This window comes from Hemiscyllium ocellatum, chromosome 20 (assembly GCF_020745735.1).
Source record: "Hemiscyllium ocellatum isolate sHemOce1 chromosome 20, sHemOce1.pat.X.cur, whole genome shotgun sequence".
NCBI lineage: Eukaryota > Metazoa > Chordata > Chondrichthyes > Orectolobiformes > Hemiscylliidae > Hemiscyllium > Hemiscyllium ocellatum.
Genome location: NC_083420.1, coordinates 1,317,030 through 1,329,160, shown reverse-complemented (window position 1 = coordinate 1,329,160; position 12,131 = coordinate 1,317,030). Strand labels below are relative to the sequence as shown.

General features: G+C 42.8%; 1 protein-coding gene across 1 annotated transcript in view; it reads right to left on the bottom strand.

Moving 5' to 3' along the window:
• Positions 1–4,840, bottom strand: part of LOC132825310 (transmembrane channel-like protein 7) — a 104,508-nt gene extending 99,668 nt beyond the window's left edge. The window contains exon 1 of the mRNA XM_060840417.1: positions 4,531–4,840. Within this exon, the coding sequence (XP_060696400.1) occupies positions 4,531–4,573 (43 nt within the window). The 5' untranslated portion in view covers positions 4,574–4,840. The remainder of the gene's footprint in view (positions 1–4,530) is intronic.
• Between the last annotated feature and the right edge of the window lie 7,291 nt (positions 4,841–12,131).

Below are 12,131 nucleotides of genomic sequence, written 5' to 3'. Positions count from 1 at the left end.
CTAGTCCCACCTGCCAGCACCTGGCCCATATCCCTCCAAACCCTTCCTATTCAAATAACCATCCAAATGCCTCTTAAATGTTGCAATTGTACCAGCCTCCACCACTTCCTCTGGCAGCTCATTCCATACTCGTACCACCCTCTGTGTGAAAAAGTTGTCCCTTCCTCAAAAGAATTCCAGCAGATTTGTAAGGTATGACCTGCCCTTGATGAAACCATGCTGACATTGCCCTATTTGACTATATACCTTCAAGAATTCATAAATCTCATCCTTCACCACGGATTCCTGTATCTTACCCACAACCAAGGTTAGACTAATCTGAAATTTTCTGACGCTTGCCTTATTCCCTTTTTAGGAGAAAGTGAGGACTGCAGTTGCTGGAGATCAGAGCTGAAAATGTGCTGCTGCACTTTTCCAGCAACACATTTTCAGCTTATTCCCTTTTTAAACAGGGTGTCACATTAGCAATTTTCCAGTCCTTTGGGACCTATCCTGAGAATAGTGATTCCCGAAAGATCACCACTAATGCCTCCCCTGTCTCTTCACTATCTCCCTTCGAACTCTGGGGTGTAGTTCATCTAGTCCAGATGATTTATCCACCTTCAGGCCATTCAGTTCTTCCATCACCTGCTCCTTGGTGATGGCCATCATACTCAGCTCTGTCACTTCACTCTCTTAAATTTTTGGGGTATTACTCGTGTCTTTCACCATGAAGACCGACAGGAAGTAATTATTCAGTTTCTGAGCCATGTCCTTGTTCCCCACTACTATCTCTCCAGTGTCAGTTCCAGGGGCCCAATATCTAAAGGGACTCTTACAGTCTTCCTTTATATTACCGGCTAGCTTACAATCATATTTAATCTTCTCCCTTCTTATTATTTTTTGTTGCCTTCTGTTGCTCTTTGTAAACTTCCCAATCCTCTGGTTTCCCAATGTCCTTTGCCATATTATATGCTATCTCTTTTGATTTTATGCAGTCCCTGACTTCCCTAGTTAGCCATGGTTGCCACATCCTGCTTGAACCATGCTTCGATTTCCTTGGGATGAATCTCTGCTGTGTCTCCTGAATTACTCCCATTGCTGTTCTACTATCTTTCCTGCTAGGCTCATCTCCCAGTCAATTTTACCCAGTGCCCCTTCAAACAGCATGGAGACATTACAGGTATTGGCTGTGGCTGCACATATACCACTGCTACATCGTCAGTGTCAAAAAGTGTGGCACTGAAAAAGCACATGCCGTCAGGCAGCATCCGAAGAGCAGGGGAGTCAACATTTCGAGCATTACCTCTTCATCAGGACACAGACGTGCCTTGGTATGCCGTGTTGCCCTTCAGTTGCGGAGATCTAAGTTGAGGACCCTCTAATGAAAGGGCCCTCCCCTCTTACATCAAAGATTTGGAGTGGACAGTGCTTCATGCAGTGGTCCCATGCAACTGTAGGTTGACTAAATTCACAGGGTGCCGAATTATGTGATGTTCTGTAGACTGCAGGAGACCGTTTTCCATGCATATGCTGAATTTGGAGCCCTCTTTCAGTTTTTTGAAGGGGCTGCTGCTTAAACTTTAGTTCTACTTCAGCCCCGCTCTCCTGATCTACAGGTACCCAGTGCAGGTAGTAGCAGATAAGTCTAAAGAACTTCTCATGGTTTTGCTCCTGAGCCTGGCAAAGGCTACTAACACACATCTAGGCAGTGGGCCGGGGATGACGTCATCATTCCGGACTGTATGCCCCTCTTTTGTGGTTATGTCCATGTTTGGGTGTCCCTGGAGAGGGAGCACACCATGTTCACTGGCACAGTCAAGGCCTTTCGAGACCGATGGGTACTGTAGGGCTTTAGTGTCTCATTAGCCTAGAAAATTATATTTTAATTTATTTAGTTTCTGTTCTATATAAGTTTCCTTTCAACTTTTTTGAATATGCATTTCGATTCTTGTGACTCCCTGAAAGAACCAAGGAGTTTTTAAGTCCCAGTTGTCCCTGTCCCAGATATAATTGATGGCGTCAATGTTAGAGGAATTTTATTTTCGGTTTGATTGAGTAAAAGAAATTTTTTCTCTATATTTTAACCCTTTGTTCTCCCTGTCTCAGAAATCATTAAAAGGGACAGAGCTGAGGGGAAGTTTTAGATTATTTTGAGTTCAAACATTAGGGGAAAGTTAACTCTGTACTTTTACCCTTTGTTGTTCCTACCCCAACAGTGTTTGACAGGTATGGTGTCGAGGGAAATTTACCTTCATTCACTTCTAGGTTAAAAGAGTAGAAAGCGCTTTACTCTGTACCTAGCCCAGCACTATGTCTGAACTGGGAGTGTTTGGAGGGAGTTTTACTTTCATTTTAAAAGATTGAAAAGTGCATTTCTTGAGTTGTAAGCATGTAGTAAAATTTTCCATACTACATTTCATGTAGTACTGTTCATTTAGTGCAAAAATCTTAAAATGCACTGCTTTTTCAAACTAATGTCTGAAAAAGGCAACCATATTACAAATTTCTAAAATTCCCTGATCAAACTGTTGTTAACATTTAATGAACTTTCTGAGAAAGTGGTGGATGTGGATACAATTAAAACTTTTAAAAGATTTCTGGAGAAATACATGAATGGGAAAGATTTGGAGGGATATGGGCCAGGAAGAGGCAGGTGGCACTTGTTCAATTTGCAATTATGTTCGGCATGGACTGGATGGACCGAAGGGTCTGTTTCCATGTGTTTGACTCTATGACTAAAAAGCATTTTCTTCCAAATCATATGCATACAAAACAGCATATAACTGCAATTGATTAATTCAAATTTTGTGATGGGAAAATGGGAACAAATAACACTGAGTTACTAATTAGTAATATGGAAAACTTTTTATTGCATTTCAGAGTTAAAAATTGCTCCACATCTCCACAACCTCGGACCTTCGGATGACCGTCCTCCAAGGCAGACTTCAAGGCAGGCCATAACGAAAAGTGGCCGAGCAGAGGCTGATAGCCAAGTCCGGTACCCATGGGAATGGCGTCAACAGGGACCTTGGGTTCACCACAGGTGACCCCAGTGCACTACACACACACACACACAGGGGCAGACACACACACTCACGCAAACCCTCTCTCATACGCTCACACATACGCTCCCACACACATACCCACATGTACACATACACACAAATTTGTGGGGTGAATTTGTACTTGCAGAGTTACATTTTACTTTGCTCAAAAACTGCATGAATCCATGTAAAATTCTGTGAATCTGTTTTTTTGATTAGAATCAGTCTGACCATTGCGGCACAGACAGCCTCACACAGGGAAGTTAACACCTTCAATACATTATCCGGGCCAACATGACACCAATTCTTAAAGTTCACTTGAGAATGTAACATTTTTAAAAAGTTTTGCGATTTACGTGTAAAAGAACTGAAACCAGCATGGTCATTCTAAAAGATGAGAGACTTAACAAACAATCCAGGTCTTTTTCAATATATAATTTCAGTTATATCACACTGTAAACTTTTGATATAAATTCTGTGTCTTACAATCTTATTCTTCAAAATCACCTGATGAAGAAGCACCGCTCTGAAAGCTAGTGCTTCCAAATAAACCTGTTGGACTCTAACCTGGTGTTGTGTGATTTTTAATTTTGTACACCCCAGTTCAACACCAGCCTCTCCAAATCATGTCCACATCTCCAGGTTCACCATAAAAGTCATGCTGAGACACTCAACACGCAATTCCCAAAGAGGCATGAATTTGCAGTAATTACACAATAGACAAACTCTAAACATGCCGAAAAATGCCTAAGCTTGTCTGTTTGCAACTAAGCAAAACTTCAACCTCATGTTAAGTTTTTCTTACTGCCAAACCTGGCACTGAAAATTAACTTTAGTAAAAGTGCGGGAGTTAGTTATCTTCAGAGATTTAGAAAAGTGTTTGTGTTTCAATCACACATTTTGTTCCTCGCCTTTATTTCGCATTCAATATAGATTTAGCATTATATAGACATTCTGGCGTACACGGTCAGCGTGGAAACAAATTAAATCATGTTTGCCATCCAAGTTTCAGATCCCCTGAGCAGGGTGTTGTTCTGGTCTGACTCCAACAACGTTCTTAAGTAAAACTGGTTTGAAACTCGAGATAAGTGTCGGGGAGTTCTGTGTTCACCACGAACCGCAAAATCTCTCTTTCATGTTGTCTCACACTGATTTACTCTCTTCCTTTAATTTAAAAATAAACCGAAGATCGACCAAGTAGTTCTGAACTGAGGGAAAGATAATTGACCTGAGGTACTATGTGAAGTGGAGTGCAGGCAGCTCCTTGTCGGTAACACTCAGTTTGACCATACTCAGGGGAGAGGGGTTTTGGGGATATCACAGCCCGGGTTTCCCTCCCTGGGCCGGGCTGTCCCACACTGTTAAAGCCGCTGCCGCTGCTCGGAGGCCCCGGGCCGGTGGGCGGCCGCAGTCCAGAACCTTCTGCGGCTCCTCGCCAGGCGCGGGAGGCGCCATGGACCCACAGTCACTCTCCCCCACCCCCCGCTGTCTGTCTCTCACTCACCGGCGGTCCTGCTCTTCGAAGAGGGGGACCGATCCCACTGCATGCTGCCGCCGCTGCCGATCTCCCGCTCCGGTGTTCGGTGAGTAACTCTGGTGCCGCTGAAGCCGCCGTTTCCTGTCAGTGCCGTCAGTCACTCGGTAACGCCTCACGAGCATCGCCCCGGGCAGGGGCCATGAGCCAGTCACCCCTCAGAGAACACAGCAACCGAGAGACAGGCTCCAACAACACCCAGGATTCAAATATACACAGGCTCCAACAACACCCAGGATTCAAATATACACAGGCTCCAACAACACCCAGGATTCAAATATACACAGGATCCAACAACACCCAGGATTCAAATATACACAGGATCCAACAACACCCAGGATTCAAATATACACAGGCTCCAACAACACACAGGATTCAAATATACACAGGATCCAACAACACACAGGATTCAAATATACACAGGATTCAAATATACACAGGCTCCAACAACACCCAGGATTCAAATATACACAGGATCCAACAACACCCAGGATTCAAATATACACAGGATTCAAATATACACAGGATTCAAATATACACAGGCTCCAACAACACCCAGGATCCAAATATACACAGGATTCAAATATACACAGGATTCAAATATACACAGGCTCCAACAACACCCAGGATTCAAATATACACAGGATCCAACAACACCCAGGATTCAAATATACACAGGATCCAGAAACACAGGATTCAAATATACACAGGATTCAAATAAAAACACACATGATTCAAATATACACAGGCTCCAACAACACCCAGGATTCAAATATACACAGGATTCAAATATACACAGGATCCAACAACACCCAGGATTCAAATATACACAGGATCCAACAACACACAGGATTCAAATATACACAGGATCCAGAAACACACAGGATTCAAATATACACAGGATTCAAATATACACAGGATTCAAATATACACAGGCTCCAACAACACCCAGGATTCAAATATACACAGGATTCAAATATACACAGAATCCAGAAACACACAGAATTCAAATAAAAACACACAGGATTCAAATATACACAGGCTCCAACAACACCCAGCATTCAAATATACACAGGATTCAAATATACACAGGCTCCAGAAACACACAGGATTCAAATTTACACAGGACTCAAATATACACAGGATTCACATATACACAGGCTCCATACTCTTGCACATTGTCTGTGGACTTGTCAGAAAATCCGCAGATACTGGACTAAAGTGGCAAATACCCTGACAGAAATTTTAGGAACGGAAATTAGGGTGGACCCTGTATCTCTCCTTTTGGGCTTTTCGAACCTCTCATCTCTGGATATGCATGGGAAGAGACTATTTTCTATTCTCTCTTTCTGTGCAAGGAAAAATATTTTGGTGAACTGGGTGGCTGAGGGCCCCCCTGGACTTTCAAATTGGCACAGATTAATTATGGAATATATCCCCCTTGACTTCCTCACAAATATGGTGCACCGAAAGACTGAGTTATTTTATAAAATATGGCAGCCCTTTTTGAATTATATAAATGCAGATATTTTGGCTATCCTAACAAGGGCTTTTATTTAGTGAAGATTTCAGACCGGGCTGCTCCAGGGCCCCTTGGGAGAGGAATCCTGCGCGAATACGGGTTTTATTATATTTGATGTTTATACATTCCGAGCATGTAAGAGACTTAGGTATACACTCTGGTTACTTATAGGTTAGATTAGTAGAAAGTTGAGTTTTTTTTTCTTTTTTCGTTTCTTTTTTTTCTCTTTTTGTTTTCTTTCTTTCTCTTTTCTTTGTTAAATTATGACTATTGTATATATGATTTAATTGTACATCAATGTTTGTATTTGAGAGTTTTGTTTATTTTGTAAATTTGCAAAAATGTTAAATTTCAATAAAAATATCTACAAAAAAAAATACACAGGCTCCAAAAACACACAGGATTCAAATATACATGGGCTCCAGAAGCACACAGGATTCAAAGATACACAGACTCCAGAAACACGCAGGATTCAAATATACACAGGCTCCAAAAACACACAGGATTTAAATAAACACGGGCTCAAAAAACACACAGGATTCAAATACACACAGGCTCTGGAAACAAAGGATTCACATGTACACAGGCTCCAAAAACACAGGATTCAAATATACACAGGCTCCAAACACACAGTCTTCAAATATACACAGGCTCCAGAAACACTCATGATTCAATGTACACAGGCTCCAGAAATGCACAGAATTCAAATATACACGGGCTACAGAAACACACAGGATTCATATATACACGGGTTCCAGAAACACGCTGGATTCAAATATACACAGTGTCCGGAAACACACAGGATTCAAATTTACACAGGCTCTAGAAATGCACAGAATTCACATATACACGGGCTCCAGAAACAAGTAGGAGTCAAATATATACAGACTCCCGAAACACGCAGGATTCAAATATAGACAAGCTCCAGAAACACACAGGATTCAAATATAAACAGGCTTCAGAAACATGCAGGATTCAAATATACACCAGCTCCAAAAACACACAGGGTTCAAAAATATTCGAGTAAAAAATGAGGTCTGCAGATGCTGGAGATCACAGCTGCAAATGTGTTGCTGGTCAAAGCACAGCAGGTTAGGCAGCATCTCAGGAATAGAGAATTCGACGTTTCGAGCATAAGCCCTTCATCAGGAATAAGAGAGAGAGAGCCAAGCCGGCTGAGATAAAAGGTAGGGAGGAGGGACTAGGGGGAGGGGCGATGGAGGTGGGATAGGTGGAAGGAGGTCAAGGTGAGGGTGATAGGCCGGAGTGGGGTGGGGGCGGAGAGGTCAGGAAGAGGATTGCAGGTTAGGAGGGCGGTGCTGAGTTGAGGGAACCGACTGAGACAAGGTGGGGGGAGGGGAAATGAGGAAGCTGGAGAAATCTGAATTCATACCTTGTGGTTGGAGGGTTCCCAGGCGGAAGATGAGGCGCTCCTCCTCCAGCCGTCGTGTAGTTGTGTTCTGCCGGTGGAGGAGTCCAAGGACCTGCATGTCCTCGGTGGAGTGGGAGGGGGAGTTAAAGTGTTGAGCCACGGGGTGATTGGGTTGGTTGGTTCGGGCGGCCCAGAGGTGTTCTCTGAAGCGTTCCGCAAGTAAGCGGCCTGTCTCACCAATATAGAGGAGGCCACATCGGGTGCAGCGGATGCAATAGATGATGTGTGTGGAGGTACAGGTGAACTTGTGGCGGATATGGAAGGATCCCTTGGGGCCTTGGAGGGAAGTGAGTGTGGAGGTGTGGGCGCAAGTTTTACATTTCCTGCAGTTGCAGGGGAAGGTGCCGGGGTGGAGGTTGGGTTGGTGGGGGGTGTGGATCTGACAAGGGAGTCACGAAGGGAGTGGTCCTTGCGGAATGCTGATAGGGGAGGGGAGGGAAATATAATACACAGGATCCAGAAACACACAGGATTCAAAAATAAACAGGCTCCAGAAACATGCAGGATTCAAATATATACAGGCTCCAGAAACACAGGATTTGACTATACACAGGATTAAAATATACACAGACTCCCGAAACACGCAGGATTCAAATATACACAGGCTCCAAAAACAGGATTCAAATATACACAGGTTCCAAAAAGACAGTCTTCAAATATACACAGGCTCCAAAAACACACAGGATTCAAATTTATACACAGGCTCCAAACATACCCAGGATTTGAATATACACAAGATTCAAATATACACAGGTCCCAAATATATGTACAGGCTCCAGAACACAGGCTTCAAATATACACAGGATTCAAATATACACAGGCTCCAAAAATACAGTCTTCAAATATACACAGGTTCCAGAAACACACAGGATTCAAATATAAACAGGCTCCAGAAACACGCAGGATTCAAATATATACAGGCTCCAGAAACACAGGATTTGACTATACACAGGATTCAAATATACACAGACTCCAGAAACACACAGGATTCAAATATACACAGGCTCCAAAAACACAGGATTCCAATATATGTACAGGCTCCAAAACCACAGGCTTCTAATATACACAGGATTCAAATATACACAGACTCCAGAAACACACAGGATTCAAATATACACAGGCTCCAAAAACACAGGATTCCAATATATGTACAGGCTCCAAAACCACAGGCTTCTAATATACACAGGATTCAAATATACACAGGCTTCAGAAACATAGGATTCGAATATATCCACAGGCTCCAAAACCGCAGGCTTCAAATATACACAGGCTCCAAAAAGACATGATTCCATTATACACAGGCTCCAGAAACACAGGATTCTAATACATACGCAGGCTCCAAATACATATCATTCAAATATACACGATGATTAGGGGTTTAGATAGGGTTGACCATGAGAACCTTTTTCCACATATGGAGTCAGCTGTTATGAGGGGGCATTGCTTTAAATTAAGGGGTGGTAGGTATAGGACAGATGTTAGGGGTAGATTCTTTACTCAGCGAGTTGTGAGTTCATGGAATGCCCTGCCAGTAGCAGTGGTGGACTCTTCCTCTTTATGGGCATTTAAATGGGAATTGGATAGGCATATGGAGGATAGTGGGCTAGTGTAGGTTAGGTGGGCTTGGATCGGCGCAACATCAAGGGCCGAAGGGCCTGTACTGCGCTGTATTTTTCTATGTTCTATGTGCACAGGCTCCAGAAACACAGGATTCAAATATACACAGGCTCCAAAAACACAGGATTCTAATATATACACAGGCTTCAGAAATACAGGATTCCAATATGTTCACAGGCTCCAAAAACACAGTCTTCAAATATACACAGGCTCGAGAAACACAGGATTCAAATATACACAGGCTCCAGAAACACACAGGATTCAACTATACACAGGCTCCAGAAACACACAGGATTCAAATATACACAGGCTCCAGAAACACGCAGGATTCAAATATACACAGGCTCCCGAAACACAGGGTACAAATATACACTGGCTTCAAATATACACAGGTTCCAAAAACACATAGGATTCAAATATACACAGACTCCAGAAACACACAGGATTCAAATATACACAGGCTCCAGAAACACACAGGATTCAAATATACATGGGCTCCAAAAACACACAGGATTCAAATATACACAGGCTCCAGAAACACACAGGATTCAAATATAGACCGGCTCCAAAATCACACAGGATTCAAATACAAACAGGAACCAAATGTACACAACATTCGAAGATACACAGGTTCCAGATATATGTACACGCTCCAGAAACAGGATACGAATATACCTAGACTCCAGAAACACAGGATTCAAATATACACAGGCTCCAAAAACACAGGATCCAAACATGCACCGGCTCCAGAAACACAGGATTCCAATATATGCACAGGCTCCAGAAACAAATGATTCATATACAGGATACCAATATACATAGGTTACAGAAACACAGGATTACAATATATGCACAGGCTCCAGAAACACAGGCTTCAAATATATACAGGATTCCAATGTATGCACAGGCTCTAGAAACACATTATGCACAGGCTTCAAATATACACAGGCTCCAAAAACACAGGATTCCAATATATGCACAGGCTCCAGAATTACAAACTTCAAATATATACAGGATTCAAATATACACAGGCTCCAGAAACATGGGATTCCAATATATGCACAGGCTCCAAAAACACAAGCTTGAAATATACACAGGCTCCAAAAAGACAGAATTCAAATATACACAGGCTCCATAAACACAAGATTCTAATATATACGCAGGCTCCAAATATACAGGATTCAAATCTACACAGGCTCCAAAAACACAGTCTTCAAATATACACAGGCTCCAGAAACACACAGGATTCAAATATACACAGGCTGCAGAAATGCACAGAATTCAAATACACACAGGCTCCAGAAGCATGCAGGATTCAAATATACACGTTCTCCAGAAACACGCAGGATTCAAATATACACAGGCACCAGAAACGCACTGGATTCAAAATTACACAGGCTCCAGAAACACAGGATTCCAATAGATGCACAAGCTCCAGAAACACAGGCCTCAAATATACACAGACTCCAGAAACACAGGATTAGAATATATGCACAGGCTCCAGAAACACAGGTTTCAAATATATACAGGAGTCCAATGTATGCACAGGCTCTAGAAACACATTATGAACAGGCTTCAAATATACACCAGATTCCAATATATGCACAGGCTCCAGAAACACAGGATTCCAATATATACCACGGCTTCAGAAACACCCGATTCAAATATACACACAGGCACCAGAAACACAGGATTCAAATATACACAGGCTCCAGAAACACAGGATTCCAATCTATACACGGGCTTCAGAAATGCAGAATTAAAATATACATCGGTTCCAGAAACACATGCTTCAAATATACACAGGCTTCAGGAACACAGGATTTCAATATATACACCCGCTTCCAGGAACTACGAGCAGAAGAAAAGTACCTATACAGCGTATTCAAGAAGAAGGGATATCTGATAAAAGTCCGCCGATTCTAAAACAACAAGTCCAAACAAGTAGACACAACACGCCCACTACCTCTAGCCACACTACCATACATCAAAGACATTTCAGAGATGACCAGACTACTCCGACACCTTGGCATCATTATGGTCCACAAACCTACCACCACACTGAAACAGCTCCTGATGAAACCTAAAGGACCCTTTCCCAACAACCAGCAAAACTAATGTCATTTCCAAAATACCATGCAAGGACTGCAACAAACACTACATCGGACAAACAGGCAGAAAACTCGCCACCAGGATACACGAACACCAACTAGCCACCAAAAGACATGACCCACTATCACTAGTATCCTTACAGACGGATAAAGAAGGACATCACTTCGACTGGGACAACACATCCATCCGAGGACAGGCTAAACAGAGACATGTATGGGAATTCCTAGATGCCTAGCATTCAAACTGGAATTCCATCAATAAACACATTGATTTGGACCCCATTTTCCAACCTCTGAGCAAAAGAACCGGAAATGATATAGACCAAGATACACGAACAGAAAGCGGGACAGAATACTAGTGCTTCACCGGAGGCTCACCGGATGATGTTACCGAGCATGGGTGATGAAACGTCTGAAAACAAATCTGCCAGCTCAGCAAACTTACAAACTGAGTTACAAATCGTCTCAAAAATCACATATACAGGATCCTGAAATATGGGCTTCCAACATACACAGGACCCAGAAACACTGGCTTCTAATATATACAAGATCCTGAAACAGGGGCTTCTAAAATACAAAAGATCCAGAAAAGGACTTCTAATATCCAGGAACCTGAAACACAACTTTCAATAAACACAGCTGAAAATGTGTTGCTGTAAAAGCGCAGCAGGTCAGGCAGCATCCAAGGAGCAGGAGAATCGACGTTTCGGACATGAGCCCTTCTTCAGGAATGAGGAGAGTGTGCCAAGCAGGCTAAGATAAAAGGTGGGGAGGAGGGACTTGTGGGAGGAGCGTTGGAAATGCGATAGGTGGAAGGAGGTTAAGGTGAGGGTGATAGGCCGGAGTGGGGGTGGGGAGGAGGTCAGGAAGAAGATTGCAGGTTAGGAAG